At 29.1% G+C, this 23491-nt stretch overlaps 1 protein-coding gene across 1 annotated transcript; it reads right to left on the bottom strand.

The window, feature by feature from the left end:
* Window positions 1–7885: 7885 nt before the first annotated feature.
* LOC129907551 (thioester-containing protein 1 allele R1-like) lies at window positions 7886–22857 on the bottom strand. Its single transcript, XM_055983828.1, has 16 exons — window positions 22553–22857; window positions 19094–19271; window positions 18810–19034; window positions 18494–18744; window positions 17606–17939; window positions 17228–17550; window positions 17058–17169; window positions 16847–16996; window positions 16524–16791; window positions 16324–16441; window positions 10307–10485; window positions 9638–10179; window positions 8995–9568; window positions 8582–8934; window positions 8231–8524; window positions 7886–8165 (listed from the first exon to the last, which is right to left on the bottom strand). The coding sequence occupies exons 1-16, from the start codon at window positions 22636–22638 to the stop codon at window positions 7914–7916; spliced, it is 4239 nt and encodes a 1412-aa protein (XP_055839803.1). The 5' UTR covers window positions 22639–22857; the 3' UTR covers window positions 7886–7913.
* Between the last annotated feature and the right edge of the window lie 634 nt (window positions 22858–23491).

Genomic DNA, 23491 nt, shown 5'->3' with positions numbered 1-23491 from the left:
TGTTGTTACGAGAAGAAAAAAAAAAAAACATTTGTTATCTACGATTGACTCCCTCTCAATCAATAAAGGTCTTATTTTTATCGCGGTGCTGGGTTTTTCCTCCATATGTATATTTTGGGCATTCTACTTTATTTTTTTTTATTTACTTACATATTTTTTTGTAAGTGTAGACTGTAGAGTATTTTGAAAACTTTTCGATAAAAACTCAGCTTGATCATTTTATCGTCTTTATCTATATATTTTTGTATATAAAAATGGTATAGTTGAGAAACTCAACTTTATTTAAGTAAAAGAAGCCGCACCATGAAGTTCCTTATAGTTTTGTGTTTTATTTTCACTCTGCAAATTTTGAATACAAATTGTCAGAAAGAATATACTGGCTCCAAAACGTTTGAAATTTATTTTAATGATACTCAAATAGAACATCTAAGATCGCTTATTGATGGAATTGAAGGGGTATTTTTTTTTTCATTTATGCATTTAAATTTTTTAATTTATTAATATTTTTTTTAGACTGAATTTTGGCTATTTTCACCTGCTCAAGGAATAGCACACGTTTTTACTTTACTTAACTCAGAAGATAAACTGCTTAATGCACTTGAAGAAAATGGATATAATTTTGATGTGCTTAATGGTGATATTCAAGGGTAATATAAACAAGATTTCAGTGAAGAATTTTTAAGAGTATTAATTCTATTATCCTTTGTTTCTTAGGACCATAGATCAAAATTCAAAAAAATAATTTATAATTATTTTTAATCAGAAGTACCTACTTGTTCTTATGTTGAATACAATTTTTTTAATAAAAGTTAAATAATGTTTTTAAAACTGCAAAAACATCTATGTTTAAATATCAAAACAAAATTGGCCATGTATAATAGAAAATTATTTGAAAAAAAAAAGATTATTTGAGTTAAAAATTAAGATCTTACATATTTATGTCTGTATGTTTTGTAGAAAAACGGAATAACTTTTTTAATCCTATCATAATTTACAAGAAAAAGTGTGCACGACATCTACAAAAAGAGCTAGAATATTTTGAACCCAATAAATTTTCATTAAAAAAGCAAGAAAATCGTTCTTCTTTTTTTTCAATTATTTTGTCATTTTTTAAAATGACAACCAATAATATATCTTATATCATCTGAAATTTTATATTTTCATCTTTTATATGACGCTTTAATCGTATTTCTACGATGCCTACAAAAAAAGTAATAATTTTTTTAAGTCAACCATGTCGAAATTTAAAACTGAGAGTACGGAACTTCCCACACTGATGGCTGGTCAATGGTCATGGACAACAGATCTCCACAAGTGTTTTGAGGTATTTCGAAAGTTTTTTAATTTAACATTCTTTAGGTTGTAGTAAATGTACCGTTGTTGAAGAAAAAACGGTCAAAAAACTTGGGACAAAACAACTTGTTTTTCCCGTTATTTGGTCAAAAATCCTTTAAGAATACCAATTTTTCGCACATACATACATTTGCAAGACTATAAACTATGTGTTCTATAGGTTTGACAATTTTTGAACGCTGCAGAAAATTGTTAAAATTAAAAACCCACCCACCCCTAATAAAGTAAGTGTTTTTCAAAAATTTATTTTTCGAAACGCAGAGACTTAGAAGAAAATCCGTAGTAGACCCTTAATGTTTTTTTTTTATTATATTTTGAATGGCATTTTCAAATTGTCAAAAAAAAATGTCCCCTACCTATAATCACTACTTTTTCAAAGACCTACCTCATGTTTTAGTTTCAAAAAACCATTTATAACTTGGTTTTGAATTTTTTAAAAATTTGTTCAATACTTTTGTTAGCCTAACAATAAATTTATGTATTGATTAAAAAAAGTCATTTTTCTACAACAACGTCGCGTTTAGAAAATAGCTCTTTTTTTAAATTTTGTTTTACCCTATTAACAGATGGAATTTTTCAAAATCCTTCATTACTAATTACTTTTCAAATGAGCTATAGATAAATTTTGTATCTATAATAGTTAATTTTTAATTGCTTTTCCGCACTGCTAAAAATATCAGGTGGAACGGGAGAAAATGGCGTCAGTTTTTAGTGGATGCTGCCGTGGTTCTTCGATTTATAAGGCGTTACCAAGTCAAAAATTCATCAACCCATGAAATTAAATGAACACTTAAAAACAAAATTATGCATAAAAAAAAATTTATCAACCCATACCTATTCAAAAACAAAAATTAGATTTTTTCTAATTCAAAATTTTTTTTTTTTCCTTAAAAAAAAAATTAGCGACATGGTCATGAAGGTTCTTAATCCATAAAAACTTTCAAAAAGCAGAAAATTTGGTTTAAGCCAAGGAAATTCTATCTGATGGCAACAATTTTTCCTAGTTTTCATCTTAACGTAAAAAACGCCATTTCAAATGTACTTTATTTTGGAATCACATCCCTAGGATCAGCAAAAAATTCATATCTTATGCATCTGAATCAAAGACCCATCTAAAGATACCAATCATTTTATGTTATCATCTGCATCCACATAATTCCAGTGGATCCTTTGACTACGAGTATCATGTCCATATTGAACAAAAACAAGCTAACATCGTCATTTTAAAACCAACACTTGCTAAACTAAAACGAAAACAATTGGACTTCCCTAAAAAAAAAAACACTTTTTAGTTTGAAAATAAAATTTTTTTTTTTAAATTTCATATTTGTTATATTGATGCCTTTTAAAGCCATGTCTCATTCGTTCGCTGGTTTTTTTTCTCCATATATTTTTGTCATTCTCCTTTTATTTATTTTTTCAATATTTAAAACACACTGGACTAAAATTTCCAAGCCTCAATTTTTATTTTCAAAACTCAATTAATTTCAAAGCGCATATTAATTCCTTTTCCTTTTGTTTAGCCTTTCCTTTTCTATAGCCCTAAAAAGTGAAAATTCATGCAATTAATAAGAATTATTTCTTTATAATTTTTTTCTTTGATATTACCCTTGAATATCACCATTAAGCAGATTAAATGTAAATTCATTTTCTTTCAATGCACTAAGAAGTTGATTTTCTGAATTTGCTAAAGTAAAAACCTGTGCTTTTCCTTCAGTTAAAATTAGCCAAATTTCAGATTAAAAATTAATTTATATTTCGAATTATATTAAACAAAATTAAGTAAATAATTATAAAAAAAAACTAACCCCTTCGATTAGATCAATAAGTGATCTAAAATTTTCACCTTGATCTTTACTAAAGTAAACTTCAAAAGTCTTAGAACCAGTATAATCAGGGGCGTATACAGGTTTTCTTCTTGGGGGGGGGTCATGCCAAAATTTTTTTTACAAAAGTTTTGGTAGTAGGCATAAACTTGAAAATGTGCTATTTAAATTAAAAATATTAAAAATATTAAAATTTGTTTGTTTTGCATTTCGAATCGAACAGTTCCGAAGAGTTCTAAGAATAACCAAACAAAAACGTTGTGTGATTCGTTTGCTTTTATTTGTTTAGCCTTAAATCTTCACCAATTAAGACCATCCTGTCCTTAAAATACAGTGTAATGTACAAGTACTTCGGTTGAATAATTTGCCTTTAAACAACTCTGCATTGTTTTCCGATAGTCCAGAATTATTTTACAAGTTTGAATAAAATCTTTTTAGTTTAATAACACTGATAACTTTCGAATTAATTGTCTTCCTAACCTCAGGCAAACGAATCGCAAGGTTTTGCAAAAAAAAAAATTGCATTTGAAAATACATTTTTTTTTTAAATTTTGTTTTTTTTTTTTTCTTTTAAGACGATACAGGATTCAAGTACCTCTGTCAAAATAGTAAGGCGTAACAGAAAATATTAAACAAAATTATGCTATACTCTGTCCGATAAAAATTGGCAGTACAGGGAAGGTAGGGCATTTGCATCTCACTCTGCTTCACGCCTTCTGGATATGTCTATCACATAAAAAAGCTCACTTAGCGATGCCGTATTATCAAAAAAAAATGTTTCGAAAAGGTACCAGCGTTACCATTTTGTCAGTAAAATTTCACAAAAACGAAAAAAAAATAAATTTTTCGTTTAACACCAAAATAACAAATAAAAAATTCACTCATTTAAGACGCAGGCCGACCCCACGCATGGGTACAAAATTTTGCTTGTTGAAATCTTAAAATGCATGTTAAAATGTTGACATTAACCTACATACACAAAATAAAAATCAAATAACCACCAACACCCCGACAACACATATGCTTTTTTTCGTTCAAAAAGCTTGAAAAAAGCATTAATCCTGAAAGCTCTTTCAGAAAAATAATAGAAAAAGGAGTAGTTTATGAAGGAAGTTTACCAATGGTAACTCTTATGTATTGTGAATACTTTTAATAAACAGCTTTTATGATTGAGTTTCATTCTGCCACAGATCGTGAGGCAGATCGGTCATAGGAGGGTGTACTTCGCTTAATAAAGAAATAACAACAACAATGTCATGGCACATCTGTGGTGTTCTTGTGTGTTTCAGGGGCATATTCATAAACAAAAAATACCAAGACTGGAAAATTTCGTACGTCTTTCCCCCCAAAACCCTTTTGTGTACAGTGTTGTCTGTGAATATATGTGAAAGCCACCACGTTGGTAAATGACGTTAACACGCACACATTTATAGATTCACGACATTCACCACACATCGGACACGAACACAACGATAGGTTCACGACATTCACCACACCTCGCAGCTTGTAGGCAAACGTCAGTTGACCGCTGAGTTTCCAGTCTTGGTATTTTTTGTTTATGGGCATATTTTTCGTAAATTGCTTTTTAGCAATCGTTAGGTCCCATTGTTTTTGAAAAAGCTCTCCCATAAGGCCTGTACTGCCAATGCCAATATTTATCGGACAGAGTATAGTTTAGATATTTTTTCGAAATTTCAAACGGCATTACTAATTAAAGAAATGTTTTAGATCAATTACGAAGGATTTCATAATATTCGGCTCTGATTTAATCAGCTTTCAGGTGTTTATCAGCGGTTTAAAATATAAAACATATTCAGTTACATTTATTAGTTTTTCTTAAATCGATTTTCGAGATTATTTTAAGTGACCTAAGTTTGCTTAAATATTTAATTTGCCTTTAGAAGAGGTTGCCTATATTCTTATCTATTCTCGGTTTAGTCAAAATTAAAAAAATTATTTGGATTTTAAATCCATACAAAGCTCTACAGCACAGCTTAACTTGTAGCCTATCAATGCCTTATATTATCGAACGAATCAAAATAATCCTAATCCAGCATAACGTTCGCTAAAAATATGACCACATCCCCAGATATGGCAAAAATATTCGGTTGAATACCAACAAATTTTTTGACTTTTCATTTTCCTTCTTGTTCTAAAACTTCGACATTTTGAAAATCATCGTACTCAAAAGAATTTAGTAGAACACAACAATTTCTTGTTTAAGTTTTGAGTTCTTGGGGGGGGGGTCATGACCCCGTGACCCCCCCCCCCCCCTGTATACGCCGTTGAGTATAATCTTTCATCAGGCAATTTGAATTAAAAATATGCAAAGCAAAAATAAAACACAATACTATTAAGAACTTCATGGTTTGATTTGTTTTACTGAAATAATTTAAATGACATGAAATTTCTCAACTAGACCGTTTTATATGCAACCTAGCTATCTTCATATCGAGATACACGACAAAACGATAAAGTAAAGGTGTTATTGAATAAAATTTCAAGCTTACCCACCTTATTCTACACTTGGAGAAAAACAAATCAAACCAAGTTAAAGATAAAAAAAAATACAAAACAGAAATTGTTTTTAATATGGGTATTTCCATTGTAACGGGTGTGACACAGTAACTTCATTTTTTGTTCTTGATTTTTGTATAATTCAACAAATAAGAATTTTATAGCTTTCAAACCTTAAGTTTTTATTTGTAATTATATATTTGAAAATATATTTTATTTAGGTACCTGTCTTGTAACGCCACAATAACTTGGGATAAGGTGTAATGGGTGTCACGTGGATTTTATTAATACTTTTATTAATAAAATTTATAAAAATCTGATTTCTATAATAATTCTAAAATACAAGAGGTGTGACATATATTTTTAAAACGGGTGTGAAGAACCTCCTTCAGTGTAACTTGATAAAATTTTTGCTTCATTTATTCGATATTTTAAAACAAATATTTGCGCAGTTCAAGGCTGCTATACATATACGAATTGAATGAAGGATTTGCCAAAATGTAGGTGAAATTTATTCACGTGTTAAAGAATATGCAATTCTTAATAAAAAGTGGAAATAAAATAGTAAAATTCTTTCAAATTTTGCAGATTGGCATAGGTTGGGTACATTTTGTATGCAATAAAAAGAAAAAAACATTTTTTACGATATACATTATTAAAAATAGTTTTTTTTTCTCAAAAACGGCTCTAACGATTTTGATTAAAAAAAATGTGTGTATTTTGACAAACAACGTCCTACTTTATAAATAAAAAAATATATATATTTTTTGAACCGGTTTCTGATTTTCTCATAAACGCCTTAACTGATTTCAACGAAAATTTTTGTACAAAAACATTTTAGCAGCCTTAAGTTAAAATTTAAAAAAATAAAAAAAAAAAAACAGTTTTTGGATTTTTAATAAAAGTTTCAAAATTTTTGTTTGAAAAATCAATTTTGTTTGAAATTTTTGGTTTTTTTTTTGTGTTAAATATTAATTTCTTATGAATAGTATAGGTACCAAAATTTGTTTAGAAAATTTTTAATTAATTAAAAATCTACCTATTTATAAAAAAAACGGGATTCCTACAATTTTCAAAAAAAAAAAAAAAATAATTCTTTGTTGCACAAGAAATTAAATGGCATACTTAGTATGTAGATTAAAACTATTTAAAAAAGTTGTTTTCGTAATTTCAAAAAAAAAAAAGAATTTTTAATCCTTTTTTACATTTCTTACAAAATTAGTAGTAAAACTAAATACAAAAAATTTATTTTATTAATGCTATAAAAATTTTTAACATTCTAAGCAACTTTTACAATAAGCGCAAGTACGTGCGACCAAGTCGTAGATTTAGAATCACCGCATTGAAAAAATGAATTGAAAGGTGATGGAGTTAAGTTAGATTTTTTAGATTTTTTTTTTTTTTCAAGAAAAATGATTTGATTAGGTTTAACTTCTACCACGTTTGAATTTGACACATGATTTTTTTTTTTTTTTTTTGTAATGACAACTACTTATAATAAATTTTATATCATCTGAAAGATTTATTGTTTTAGCTCAAAATATTTGTATAACATCTACAAAAAGAGCTAGAGCTTTTTTAACCCAATCAGTTTTCATCAAGAAAAGCAAAAAAAAAAATCAATCTTTTTTCTCTTCTTACAACATTAAATCCATTTTGTAAATGTCGACCTATAATAAAATTTATATTATCTAAAAGCTTATTATTTCACCTTTTATAAGACGCTTCAATCATATTTCTACGATGCCTACAAAAAAGTTTAAAAAATTAAACAAGTTAAAGTCACTACGAATATCTATATTTACTTACTACTTTCAATCCTTTTTTTTTTTGTTAATTTTTTTTTTATTTTATAACTTTAAAAGATTTTTTTTAATAATTATAAATTCAAGCTATTTAAATTATGAGCAAATAAGTGCGATTGAGTTGTGTAATTTATTTCCTAAGCCTCTTAAAGGAGGCTTCAACAGATCTTCTTAAATTGATACCTATATTTTTAATCACTATCAATTACATATAAAGGAATTTGGTAAAATGAAACTGAAAAATTTTAAGAGGAAATCAAGATGCCTTGAGAATTCTGGTATCATCAAATGACATCGATATTTATCAATAAAACAAAATATTTATTCAGTGCATAAATAAGTAAATATATTTTTTTATTGGCCTAAAAGTAAAACTTAGCCAATATACAATTTATAATAAAATTCAAAATTATTACTTTTTTTTCAAAAGACAATTCTCTCCACAATCCGAACCTTGGCAAAGATCACAAAGCAACGATTTGACTTCATAGAAATTCACAGAACGTTTATCATTGTCATAAAAATCATAAGCCACAATCGGTGTAGGCTTAAGATTTGCAACAGCATGAGATTTTACAGCATTAATTGGAACACAATGTTGTTTGGCATTTAAATTGTAAAAATATACAATAACAATACTTTGTGAATTTTTCGTTCCAACACGCTACAAAAGAAACAAAAAAATATTTAAATTTTAGGGTCTCAAAATTAAATGCAAGTTAAATATACCTGAACTCCATGAACTTCTCTAATATGATCAAAACTATCAGCATCAGCAATATATCCTGATGGTAATGATACTTCCAGTATTGCCATATTAGATTCTTTCAAACCATATCGAGGAATAAAATGCAAACAAGCATCCAAAGCTAATTGATCTCTAAGAGAATCCTTGATATTGGTGGTTATGTTAAACCAAGGATCAATACTGGCTTCAGCTAAATTATAATGGTAGGTAAGTTGAGCTAAAGATGAACCATTTCCTTTAGCAGTAACCTGCAAATGTTGTACGGTGTTGGGAACCTTAAAAACAGAATTTTTAAAACAAGTTCATTTTCAAAAATGGTGTTTTTGACCTACCACATGTGTTTCCATCTTCAAAGCAAACTCGGATTCTTCAAGCTTGATTTTTGCTGAACCAGAAAAATCTTTGCCATCAGTATATTCGAAATCAATAGTTCCCTCAGTAGCGGCAGATCTATCAGCAAACTTAAATAAAGCTTCGAGGGCAACCACAGTACCCTGGCTTGAAGAAAATCGTCCATCTTCAGTTTGTTGTGATAAAAGCCATCGAATATTTGGTAAAACCAGTTTAGGTGATCCCTTGAACAATAACGACTTGACCATGTACCCAGTCATTTCCACATCTACCGAACTTGGAATATACGAAGAATGTCCAACATCCGTTGTTCTTTTCCACCATTGTGTGTCATCTGCAGGCAAATTTCGGTCAATCAGCTGATCTTTAAAGAAAAGTGAACGAAATGTCTTACCATTTGCTAGCTCATAAGTATTGATTATTCTCGTGATGACAATTTCAGCGTGCTTAAAGCGGGTGCCCGTGCCGAGTGCGTAAGTTGCCAGTGCCAAAGTGTAACCATCATTTGTGTTTGCTTGTTCAGCAGCAATGTATTGGAAGCCCTTTTCGATGGTATCTTCATATTGCTTAGCATATTCCTTGTTCTCCAAAAATGTCAGCAATACAAAACTTGTCAAACCAATTGTGTCATCTTTGGCCAAGCTATCAGTAGGTTTGCCATCTTCGCGGAAATCTCCGAAGAAAGTTTGTTTTCTATCCAAGAACCGTAAACCGGATTCAATAACTTTTGGATGGATATCAATATAAGGCAAAGCTCGTAGAAATGATCGGATAATAAAAGCTGTTAACCAGGTACTTCCTGAGGGGTCGGATTTGCCAAAAGCACTATAAGAACCGTCATCATGTTTGAATTGTAATTCACGTTGGTAGCCAAGTTGAAGAAGTTTTGTACGTTTGTCGATGAAGTCTTGATCATAACTTCGAGTCGGACGGTTTTCGAAATAATCTCTATGAAACATTGTATGAACCTGAAGAAATACAAAATTATTAACAAAATTCAATTATTTTTTTTTTTTTTTGATAAATATAATTCACACCTGCTTCAAGTAATTTATTATTAAAACGTTCGTTACAAAGAAAACCATATTTTCTTCAGCACATCCATCTGGCATCATTTCTTGTTGATCAAACTTGTTGATAAAGGAACCAACAATATCACCAACAACTGATAACTCGATTGATTCCGAATCAGGAACAACATTTTCTGGCAATTCAATGTCGAAATTTACAGTTTTTTCATTGTATTCCATCAAGTACATGAAAACTGCTTTGTTCACATTGATTTTAATACCTTCAGGTTCAACTCGAAGGATTTGATGGATTTTATCACTGGCTAAGGGGGAGTTGGCTGTGATATTTAATGATATATCACCAATTTTATTTGGATTAATCAAAAATGTAATAGCGATGGTACTGTTCGATGGTATTGAAATGTATTTGGTACAATTAGCTTCTTCCATTATTTCGTTAACAACATCGATTACGTCAAAATCGTTGTCGGAATTTTGTAAAGTTACTTCGACTTCTAGATCATCAGCAAAGAAATTTGATATTTCAACTGGAACGGCAATAATTTCACCTGAAATAGTTCAAAAATATAAAAAAAAACACAGTGGACGGAAAGAAAAATGTTCATAACTCAAAATATGTATATAATGATCTTCTATAGAAACAAATATTGGTGTTTCTTTGGCAATAGAAATTACCTTTTTTAATCGAATATGGCAAATTCGATGATACAAGGAATGGTTTAAAAACTCTTATTGTCTTTGGTTCCTCGATGAGTGCAAGACCAGTTCTTGAATTGAGTGATACCAAGGAAACAATCCAAGAAGTAATTGCTTCGGGAACTTTTAGCTTAAAATTCATTCCAGTTCCATTTTTGCTGAAAATTTAATGTTTTTAAATTAAACTTTTTTTTTTAATTAAAATTAATAATTAAAATTAAAAAAATATAAAAAAATGTTATGTTAAGATTTGTTCAAAAATAAAATGCACTACTGGGAACTTGCTCTTATAGTAAAATAGGCTCCAAATTAATGTAGTCCGTTTTTTTAACAAGAAAAATTATAGGAAAGCGCATGATACGTAAGCAAATGTAACGAATTACTATGGTACGATCAATGATGATACAAATGTTAAAATGTTATTCAAAAAAATGTTACAAATACAAATGACACGAATTTGATGGAGGCTTTTTTCGTATAGGTAACATTTGATCTGACAAATTTAAGCGGAACTTTGTTCAATAATGGCAACAAAGAACTCGCCTTATTTGCAGCAATATATGTACTTATGTACAAATTTTAATAAAAAAGTTAGATCTGTTTTTGAAAAAAAAATTCAATTTCTCCGTTAGGGAACCACCCAAATTTCTTACAACCAAGTTTGAATCGTGATCTTTAGATTCCTTAGTAAAATTATAGTTTAATATTTTTATTTATAAAAAAAAATATTTTATAAAGTTAATTAAAATGTTAACTCTATTTATTAAGAAAACATTGTTTTTTTTTCAAATTATGTGCCCATTTTATAAAAAAAAAAGTATAAACAAAATTAAAAAAAAAATGTTTATGCAAAGCCAAAACTTGATGGCATACGGCAATTATGCTGCAAAAACTGAGACAGACGAAAAAATACTGCTGCAAAAGTTGGCATTCTATGTGAATACGGGTATTTTCCAAAATTAGTACAGTATTAAAAACAAAAAAAAACTGTTATTAATTGTTAAAAATTGTGCTGTGTAAAGGTGATTCCAAATAATGTGAACATTTTTTATTTCCATCCACTATTTTCTCAAAAATTTTTCTTTGTATTTTTTTTTTTCATTTTATAACACGCAAGTTACTAAAATCAGTTGTTTTTGTTACAAACAAATTTTTTAAGAAAAACAAATTTTTACAAAATAAATTATTTTTTTTGGAATTTTTTTTTTTTTTTGAAAAAAAAAAAAAATTTTAATATTTTTAAATGCCCAACATACAAAATATTTGATAACGGGAGAAAAAATTCAGATTATAATTTTTTTAATACTAATTATGCAAATTTATTAAAATATTAAAATTTTCTATGTGCTGAAAATTCGCGCGACTGCGGCATTCTGCGGCTGAATTGTTAGGTAAAGCGTTCAAGTTTTCATACAAATAACAATAATTGCGGGATCTAGCAGGATAAACAAAGAAATTTCTTTTCATACATAAAATTTTTAAAAAAATTATCTTTATGTTGACCCCTTTTTGCCCACCACTAAAAAAATATTAAGGTAAAACAAATTTAATAAAATAAATTGTATTTGAAATTTCTAATACCTGTTGTTTCGCTATTTTCACCAGAAAAAAATTAAACACTGCAATTTTAATAAATAGCTAAGACTGTCCCAAGACCGCGTTAATCAGTCCTGTCTCACAAATTTTCAAGGATTAAGTTCCGACTAATTCTTTTTTGGTTTCTCGCAATTGGAGAAGAGTGGGGTTGTTGTTGTTGGAGTGTCCGCTACTTGTGGACAGCTATAATAATGGATATTTGTAAACTTTGATATTTTGACTTTTGGTCGCGTAGATGATGCAAATACCTCAATGTGCACCGCAACTAACAACCTAAATGATATAACGTAAAACTGTGGTCAGTTCTCGCAAAAATTAGGCTGCATAAGTTTACAAGCCACATAGATTTATTAAACTATTAAAAATCTTAAAAAACAAACTCGGCGAAATTGTTCAATTATTTGCATAAACTTTTCGAAAAAGTATGATAATTTTAATGAAGACAAAATACAACTTTTGTAGGCATTTCGTTCAAAAACATGTGGGCTAAGGATAAAAACAAAATTTATATTCATGTCTGAATTATGCTGGACCGGATTTTATTGAATATTTTGAGAAATAATGTTTATTCTTAGACCAGTGCCGATGCCTTCAAAAACATTAAAAAGTACAAAAAAATCATAGTAGGATGAAACCCATTGGAAAAGAAGGGGAATATGATTAGAATGAAAGGAAAAATAAATTACGGGCGAGCCGAGTTCGGGAAGTGGGTGGGTTGAGTTTTTAATGGTAAAAAATGGTATATCTCGATTTCCGGCAAAACTACAAATCCTATAGAAAAAAGTTGTATAGCAAAGTCGTAGGTAATAAAAAGATCTACAACTTTTGTACCAACAATTTTTTCACATAACCTCAAATTTTATGTGAAAAATTGAAAAACCCGAGTTTTTGGTTTTTTATTTTTATCTTTTTCAAAAACAAAAATTTTTCTACGAAATTTGGTGAAAACTTACCTTATTATGTCCCAAATACACTGTAATTTATTTGATTTAAAATATTAATTTGTTCACCTTATTTTGACTTAATACAAAAAAAAACACTCTAATTTTCAAACGAAAATTCACGTGTCAAAATATCAGCTTTTTTCAAAAAGTCGGTGGGCATTTCGTTCTTTAAAATGTCTATTTTCTGATGGTATAAAAAAAATTTTACATTAGTATACTATAGAACATGTTTTAGTAAAATTCAAAAAATGAAAAAAGCTTGAATTCGAAAAAAAATGTTTATCATTGTTTACATTGTTGGCCTATTTATTCAAATTTACATTTTAATTACTCAAAAAACGTAAGATTAATCAATGTTACATGAAATCTTACGTTTTTTGAGTAATTAAAGTGTAAATTTGAATAAATAGGCCAAAATTGTAAACAATGATAAAAAATTTTTTTCGAATTCAAGCTTTTTTCATTTTTTGAATTTTACTAAAACATGTTCTATAGTATACTAATGTAAAATTTTTTTTTACACCATCAGAAAATAGACATTTTAAAGAACGAAATGCCCACCGACTTTTTGAAAAAAGCTGATATTTTGACACGTGAATTTTCGTTTGAAAATAAGGGTGTTTTTTTGGTATTAAGTCAAAATAAGGTGAACAAATTAATATTTTAAATCAAATAAATTACAGTATATTTGGGACATAATAAGGTAAATGTTCACCAAATTTTGTAGAAAAATTTTTGTTTTTGAAAAAGATAAAAATAAAAAACCAAAAACTCGGTTTTTTGAATTTTTCACATAAATTTTGAGGTTATGTGAAAAAATTGTTGATACAAAAGTTGTAGATCTTTTTATTACCTACAACTCTGCTATACAACTTTTTTCTATAGGATTTGTAGTTTTGCCGGAAATCGAGATATACCATTTTTTACCATTAAAAACTCAACCCACCCACTTCCCGAACTCGGCTCGCCCGTAATTTATTTTTCCCTTATTTTTCATCATATTCACCTCCTTTTCCAATGGGTTTCATTCTACTATGATTTTTTTTGGTTTCAAAAATTATCGACCCTGGTCTATCTTTTTTTTTTTCAATTTCGAAAATAATAATCTTAAAACATATTTTGAACAAAAACTAATATATCAAAAAGTGCTACTGAGACCAATTGTTCGTAAGAACAAACTTTTATTCGTAACGACCAATTTGTTTTTTCATATTTTTCTTATTTTAGATATCAAAATGTAGTTTTTAATATCTGCTGTTTAATGGAGTTTTTTTTTAATTACATTAGAAATACATTAAATTTCATTTCAATTGTTCGTTCATTCGCTCGTTCGTTTGTCGCTCTCATGTGAACGGTGCTTAAGAGTGGGTGTCCCCGAATTACGAAGGGATTTTTTTGCGAAGTTAAAATTTTATTTTCAGAACCAAAATTAACGGTAGGTACCTGCCATATAGAAGCAAAATAAAAAAACTTAACTTTCTCTTAACGTTGATCCTTTTAAAATGAAAAAAATTAACCCTTATTCTTGATTTCTGCCTTGATTTCTAAAAAAAAAATTTTTAATTTTAAATTTTCGTTTGAAAAATCAATTTTTTTTTAAACAGAAGACTCATTTTTTTTAGAAATTTTGTGTCAATTAATATTTTCTTACCATTTTTTTGTTTTAATGTTTGAAAATTTTAATTTATAAAAAACAATTTTTCTGAAAAAATTCCATTTTTCAAAATTCTCTTTTCTAAAAATTACTTTTTATATGAGAATTTAAGTGGCATACTTAGCAAAGAAGTCAAAACCAATTAATATATATTATTTTAAAATAAAATTTTATATTATATTTTAATTATATTAAATAGATATTTAATATAATTAAAATATAATATATATAAAATAAAACTAAAAATTTTCTTTATTGAATTTTTAAATAATATGCTTCAATATTCTAATCAAGTTTTACCTTAAGAGTAAGTACGTGGGATCGAGTCCTGTCATGCATTTTAGTAAGAAAAAAAAAAAAAACAAAACAATAAAAAAAACTCTCAGTATTTTTTTTTTTTTTTTTTGATAAATTCTTATCATTTCACTATTTAATTCATAAATATGTAGTTCTCAAAATATTTAAGTCAAAAAAAGTCGCGAACTTACAAATGTACAGAATTACATAGCAATAGCATATATCTAATATTCGCATACACATCAACATTTTTCTAAAAACGACAAATTTGAACAATATAAGAAATCCAAAACTTGCAGGTATGACAATTAAAAATAAAATGCACGACTGGGTCGCACGAACTTGCTCTTAGAGTTAAAGTTGCTTAAATTTTTAAGTCTTTTTATATAGAAATTTGGAAAAAAAATAAATAAAATCTGAAATCAAATTGCCCTCCAAAGTAAGTATGCAGTTTTGATTGATATATTAAGATGCATTTTTAGAAAAAAAATTTTCAAAATCGTTAGAGCCGTTTTTTAAAAAACTAATTTTTTATAAATAATTTTTTGGAAAAAAAGTTTTAAAATAAAATTGGTATGCCATTTTGTAGAAATTACTAATCAACATCTTACAACAAAATTTCAAAAAAATTCAATGTCCCGTTTTCGAACATTTGATTTTTCAAAAAAAAATTTTCAATTTTTTTTTAAAATCCAAAAATTATTTTTTTGGAAATTTAATTCTTGGTTCATATTAAAATTATAGATGCTTCTTCACAAAAAGTTTCGTTGAAATCGAATTAGCAGTTTCGGAGATAATCGGATTTGAAAAAAACAGTTCTATGGCAGGTACCGTTAATAATGATTTTCAAACAAAAAGTTTTTCATTAGAAGATAAACCTTAGCTTAAAACTACTACTTGAATTTTTTAAACAAAATCGTTAGAGCCGTTTTTGAGATATTTCAATTTTACTAAAATCGGTATATGACAAGTACCGTTATTTTTATTCCAAAAAAATTAATTCCAAAAACCCCTCTGGAGAGTCACCAAATAACGCTACATACCAAGTTTGACATCAATCGGTCCATCCGTTAAGGCTGTAGCTCCTTATACAGACAGACAGACAGACAGACGGACTTCCGGGACCCACTTTTTTGGCATTGTCTACCATCGTAATGTCATGGAAAAATGTTATCTCAACTTTTTTTTTTGTACGAATGCATAACTTGATATATAGTACCTATATCGCAAGTAAAAAATGTAAAGTAAATAAAAAGAATTTAACAAAGAATCTTCTTGGAATCTAAATGTGAACTCGTTTCGGTGTATTTGGCCGTTTTTGTAAGAGCCAAACAAATATGAAATAATATTTTCTACAGCCTCATGAAACCATTTTTAGATCATGAAATTAAAATTTCGTGATTTTGAAAATAAAAATAAAATACAACTATTTAACGTCACTAACATAACCGGTTTGCTAAGCTAAAAAATTGTTTTACTAATTTTTGAAAATTTCAAAAACTTACTTTTCCTCATTTTCCCATATCCAAGTTTCGGGAACCTCCTTTCTAGCAGGTGGTTCCAGTTCTGATTCTAAACTAGAACCGTCTTCGTAATAATTGCCAATGGAATCATTTGGTACATCTTAATACAAAAAAGAAAGAGTATTAATTTTGGCTGCGACTAGAGTTCAGAGTATTATAAAAAGGTATAGTAACTAACTTACTTCGAGGAAATACAAAATTCGCATTAGTCAATGTTACTAAACCAGCTTGTCGTCCCGGATATTGACCATAACCAAACGACCATGGAGTTCGAGCATCATATCGATTCAAATCATGAAAAATGGTTGCTTTGCTCAATCCATTTCCAGTTTTTGGCTGATAAACACTTCGATCAACTCCGAGTAGAGCAACATAAGAATCTGGTCTTGTATTAACGGTTATATTGATTTCTTCTCCAGGTTTGACTTGATTTGGAACACCCATAGAAATCTGTGTGCATAAGAAATCTTTCGTTAAGTTTTGTATTAAATTTAATTCGACTTACTGAATTTTCAAAAGTTTTTTGAATCTCAATAACTTCTTCAGAATGATGAAAATCATTTCCCACAACATAGTGCACAAAAAGAGTGAATCGTGGAAACATTTCAATCGTAGGTGTTATTTTGAAAAAATGATATTTTCGATTTTTCTGAAACTGAACGAAAGAAAAATATATTTTATTTAAATGGTTCATAATTTGTTGTATAAAAACGTACTTTGATAATTTTACTTTGGATTATATCTCCACGTCCAATAATTGTGTAGACAAAGTATGGAATAGACTTGCCATTTGCAACCTTAATCGAAATGTCCTTACCCAAAGTTGGACTAAAAAACAACCAAAAATTAAAATTTTTGAAAATTAATTATTTTTGTTTCTACTAACTTTCTCGTTTGTACGGTAATTTTCAAATGTTTGTCAGTATTTGCCCTCTGAACTTTTGTCAAAGACGTCACATAAGAAGTCGAATCCAAATAACTGGCCCGTACAAAATATGGATTTGAACCTCCATCTGATAAATTAACCTCAAAATTTGCAGTTCCATTGCTGTCCAAGTAGGTTGTTAATGTTGTTGTTCGACTAGGTGGCGCTGCTGTAGTAATTGTCTCCGGATCATCTTCAGGCCGATCATTGGTTGGACCAAAACTAAGAGTGAGAGGATTTTCTGTATCTTTGACAGCAGTGCCATCTAGATTTTTCACAACAAGCTAAATGAAAAGAACTTTTTTAGTATTTTTTTTTGGAACTTTAACGAACTCTTACATTGAACGTGACAGGCTTTCGAGGATGATATTTATTCGGCGGAGGATTAACACTTTGAATTTGATACTTTTCACGATGGATATTGACAGTAGCTGTAGCATTGTGTTGTAATTCTGTCAATTCTTCTTCAACAATAGCCACAATTGTCAATTGAGGGACATAGTTTCGTTTGGTTATCTGCAAATCACCTAAAATATCAAACTCAACGAAAGTCTTTCCATCGAAAGGAAGTATCTTTTCGGTGTGTGGTAGATCAGGATCGTCACCATAGTAGTAGTAGGAAGGCTTGACTGTTACAAGAGCTCTGCCTTTTACTTGTTTTCCATGAGTGTACCTGTAGAAAAATGATAAAACAATTTTTTTTAGAGCAGAAAGTGTAAAAAAATAGTCTTTTGCTGCATTATACCAGTTTATACCAATTAAGTTTTTTTTTTCAAATTTCATTAGTTTTCTTATTATTTTTTGGCTTATGAAACCTGGGGCAGGAAAATTGTCAAAAATTAAGTGAAAATTATTAATTTCCAAAATTTATACCAGTTTATACCATTCAGTGAATTCTTGTTTATCTGACATCTTGACCTAAATAAAGAAATCTAACGAATATTACGAGTACTAAAAACGAATAAAATCTCATGCATTAATTTATACCAGTACTTATGTGTTTTCTATGATTCCTCAAATGGTATAAAAACGGAAAAACTGGATTTAAAAACCACTTATATGAAAAACCTGTGCATTAACACCTGCCAAGTGGTATAATTTGGTCATGCAAATTATTTCCTAATGTTTTCACTTAATGGTATAAACTGGTATAAAATTTATTTTCATTAAAAATTTTTTTAAATGGCTAATTTAATTGATTAGTGAATGAATTTTATGTCAGCTTACTTTGACTCAATAGTGACTCCAATTTTTCCTTCAGAAATCACCACATTCGTTGGAGCTTCAAGTAGAACTTCAAACTTTGGCTGAACATACTTCTCAACTTTGAAGTACTTAGTCTTAACCGTATCGTCAGCATTAACCTCAATACTCCAAGTACCCAATACTGGACTTGTTGAAAGCTGAAGTGTACTCATTGTTGCACTTTTGATCAAAGCTGGTGAGTTGAAATGTGTAATGCGATTTTGGTTTCCGTCCTTAAGAGCCAAACATGATCTTATTTTGTTAAGTTTAAAGTTTCAACAAAAATTTGACCACTTACAAATATTTGAATTCCAATTTGTTGAATATTAACTGGATGCATATTTTTGTCCAAAACCAAAACCCGATACTTAACCTCATCGCCAGGTTTGTAGATTTCTTTGTCAGTTTGTATGAAAATTGACAAATGTTCACCAGCATAGTTAAGTCGAGATGAATTTTTAAATTCAATTCCGGATATTCCTTCAGCAAATAAATTATAGAAACCATCTTTGATTTTTGGAACCTTTTTTGTACAAAATTATTAAAGAAGTGAATTTATGGAATGTTTTTGAATTGACTTACTTCAAATCTAATAGACTTTGACGAACGTGGCTGAATTTCTATAGTTTGTGAGACATAGTATTCGGGTCCGATAAGTCCGACTTTGATTTTACATGGCGATGGTGCATCATGGAGAGAAGCTGTTACATGGTAGTCGGATTTTGATCTTAGGGTACCGGGTGCAATTACTGAATAGAATCTGTAAAATAAACATTTAAAGTAAATAAAGTATTAATGTTAAAACTATCACAAACTATTTTTAGACTATTTTTAGACCTCAACAGAAAATTCAAGGATACATTTAACATCTCTATTGGATATAAAGTCCACTTTATAACTTTTTAAGCTTCCGCGATTGTTATTAGACATGATAAAATTATTATTTCGGATCATTCCGCGTAATAATCCTTAGTTATTTTTAGGAAATTTACCGCTTTTCTGAAAATATGGACGATAAGAAAAAAATGAGGCCTGATTTTGCAGGTTTTATAAAAAATATTAAATTGGCAGAACTTTTAATATAAAATAAATGGCTTCTGATAAGATCGATGACCAAGTTTGGTCATAGTCCTGAAAAGTTATAGCAAATTTTGTGGTTTTTCATCAAATCAAAGAAATTTGTACTTTTTTAAATGAAATATTTAAAAGTCTTAACTTTTTCTTATTTTTTAATAAAAGTTGGGAACCGATGAAAATATAGCATATGTTTGTGATTATTGGAAAACGATTCCAAATTTTATGATAGAAACGGTTTTATTATCAACAGAAGTTGATAGGGCGGTCTTATCCCCATGTGGGGCAAGACGGTTTTTTCTTAGATGTTTTTTAAAAAGGTATTATCTTTTGTTCAGTATTTTAATTTTTTTTTTTTTTTAATGATGAGATTTCCTACAAAAAACATTAAAATTAATGAATAAACACTTTATTTTATTTAAAAGATGTTTTTAATTAGTTTTTAAGAAGGTTAAACACTAAAGGGGCGGTCTTGCTCCCATTTCCCCTAAATATATTTTAAATTGTTATAATCAGCACCTGACATAGAACCGTTTTCTTGGTTTCTGACTTTCTCGCAAAGCATTCCACTGATTTCAAGCAACATTTTTGAAAAAAAAAAAAACGTTTTAGCAACATTAATTTAAAAATTAAGAAAACTATTAAAAATATCAATTTTGGACTTTAAAATTTTTGTTTACATTACGCCAAAATATTGCTTCGAAAACAGCAAAAAAATGGGTTTTCGAGATTTTCTAACGAGAATATCCTAAAAACGTGATGTGCTATAGTTTTATTAAAAGGAGGATTTCCTTAGAGAACTGTGTAATTGGTCAAAAATCAATTTTTAAATTATTCTTTTATGAATACCTACTTTAAAAAGCTTTAGCATTCTGAGATATGTATTTTTACAATAAAATCAAGTTGCTACATGCGTTTTACTATTATAGCAGGGAATATTTGTATGGTAAAAGTACATTTTAATAGTGCGTTCTGAAATTCTTCGTTACATTGCATCCCTCTTATGAATTATTTTTTAAGTTCAAAGCAATTTGGAGCACCAAGAGCTGTGCGATGAAGGAACTTCTGTGCATACAAATAAAATGCAGTTATAAAAGTGCTTTGTTGTCAATATCAGAACAAGTAAGTTGCCTCTTGTTTCGAGAGTATTTTGCTGAAACAAATCAAAAACATTTTCTTTTCCATCATGAACTTGTGATAAGAAACACCACAAATTACAAAATTACTTCCATCTGCATCGATGATGAATTTTTTGTCTGGAGTTGGATAAGCCGCCAAACGATCTTCACATAAGCTCACCTTTAATTCTTTTCCTCATACACACCTCACAATTTACAGCTTACCTTCCCCGTAAACTCGTCGAAACTCCGGGGTTGATGCCTGTCAAGAGGTTTCATAGTGTAAACCTGTTCAGGATCAGTCTTTAGTTCTTGGGATGAGACTTTAAGGTTATCATAATGTTCGCTAGATGTCTCTCCATACACTATGACATCGTCCAAATAGGCAAGGCAGGTAAGTCTATGTTCCTCAAGCACACCACAGAAAGAAACTGGAGCGTGGCATAGGAATAGTTGCCACTAATCAAGTCCATAGCTGAGAACCATTGCTTTCCTTCTCTTACATCCCAAATATCGCTGATTACACTGGTTTATAGCCAAAACGGACACACAATCCCACTATTTTTTTCTAAAATACTTTGACCTCAAGGACTCGGAAATCGCGCCTGAAAGCTGAATTTTTGTCTATAACTTGGAAAGCAAGCCGAATTTTAAAATTTGTATTAAGTAATTTTTTGTAGATAATTAGATTTCTTATCGATATGTTTCCTTTTAAAAAAATTTCAAATTGAAATATATTGTAAAAAACTTAAGAAAAACTATTCAAAAAAGAGAAAAAAACGAATTTTTTTATGTTTTGAATAAATCGTCTGTTTTTAGCATTTGAGCATTTATAGATATTGAACATGTAAAGGAGAAAGGAAGATACTTTATCTTTCAACATAAAGGTCACAAAACTTGAATACGGCTAAATTTGGATAAAATACGGACTTTCAAAACCTAGTATTTTTGGTCTTTTTTAAACCATTTTTCTTTGACGAGATACATTCAGCTATCATATTTAAGTACAAAATCCAGATTTATTTTTCCGTTCACATTTCTAGTGTATAATGAAAAATTTATTCCATAAATCATAAATCATACGTATAGATTAATGGGTCACAGTGCACTTGACCCATGTTATAATTAATGCAATTAATTTATTAAATCTCCTTGTATTGATCAAAGTATATTGCAGAAAGAAATAAGTTCAACGTTTGAAATTATCTCTCCAAAGATAACTTCAAAAGTCACCCCCTATATTCAATTTCACAATACTTTAAAATTAAGTTTCAGATTGTCTTGCATTTTTCAAACTTTTTTATTGTTTTAAAAGTCGGATCATCTAAAACTGTATTTTTGTTTCAAAAAATGTCAACTTGCATTTGCATTTGCAAAAATATGTATACAAATTGAATCTTTTAAAATCAATAGAACTCAAAATATACAAACACTTGAACTTTCCATCATACTTCCTCAAAAACAAATGATAACTAGACAATCCACTTTCATGATCAAAACAATTATTTAAGAGGAGGCTCGGGGAACTAAAATATTTACCCTAAGTGATGTGCTTATTGTTTTTTCTGTCTGATCTCTTGAGCTTCCGGTCAAGAAAGTATCAAATACCTACATTTTTTTTTTCAACTAAACAAGAGAAAACTTATCGAAAAAAAAACCATACAAGTTTCTAAGACTGTAATTTAATACCCGATAACATCCGGAGATTATATATTATATCAAAACAAAGACTCAAAACAGAGATTCTATTCAGAAATGTCAAAAAAATAACGAAGAAAAAAGAGATATCATTTAAAATATTTCATTCATTAATTAAAAACAATCTTGATTTAATTGATTCTTAACTCACCCGCTGCACTTGACTGATGTGATAGCAATTTGCAAGACGCAAATAATGCTGATCATACAAAAACGCGTCATCATATTAAAGTGCATCTTCAGTTTGATATACTTGCACCGAATGGATAATCCAATCAAAAAAGTTCTGTGTGTCAATGATCTTGACTTTTTTTTTTGCTTCTTCTCAATTAAATTTACACAAAACAAACACTTCAGCCCCGTTTTTAGCTTCCGATGTTCTTTTTTTGAGGAAGCTTATTCGAGCAGTTGTACTGGCCACAACTGCGATGAAACTGAAAGATCTGATCTAGTTTAGTTCAAAAGATGTCTGAAATGATCTTGCATATTGGTCCATGAATCAAGATGTCCCCAGTGTCATCAGTCAGTTAGATGTGTGTGTGTCTTCAGTCTCAAGTGTGGATAATTGGAATAAGAACATACAACATGTGCTTTGGCGAGATCAATTTATGTTGATGCGGCTTTATTATCATTATCATTGTCAGTGCCAGTGTCATACAGTAGATCACACAAGATGACCGATCGGTGATGCCACACCTTCATTTGGTGTCTTGCCTTTGGCAGTCTTGTTGTTTGGTAATTTTATTAGATCAGTTTCCGTGGTTTTTTGTCTACTTTAATGAGTTTTTTTCGTTTCTATCTAAAAAAAGGAAAAATACTGGATGATGACTATTGATTTCATAAACTCGCATCTTCAATGAAGACTTTTAACTTCAAAAAGTCGCACTTTCTCCTTTTTGAAGTCCTCATTCGTTATGAAGACTTTATATTTTATAGCGTTCCCTCTTCAATGAAGAATTTTATGTAACTTCACGAAGTCACTCTTTCTTCTTTTTGAAGTCCTCATTCGCTATGAAGGATTTTTTCTTCTTTTTAAGTCATCATTCATTATGAAGACTTCAATTTCATAAATTCGCATCTTCAATGAAGA

This window comes from Episyrphus balteatus, chromosome 1 (genome assembly GCF_945859705.1).
Source record: "Episyrphus balteatus chromosome 1, idEpiBalt1.1, whole genome shotgun sequence".
In the NCBI taxonomy this organism is placed as follows: Eukaryota; Metazoa; Arthropoda; class Insecta; order Diptera; family Syrphidae; genus Episyrphus; species Episyrphus balteatus.
Note: the sequence above shows the minus strand (reverse complement) of the source record. Positions and strands in the feature narration are given on the sequence as shown.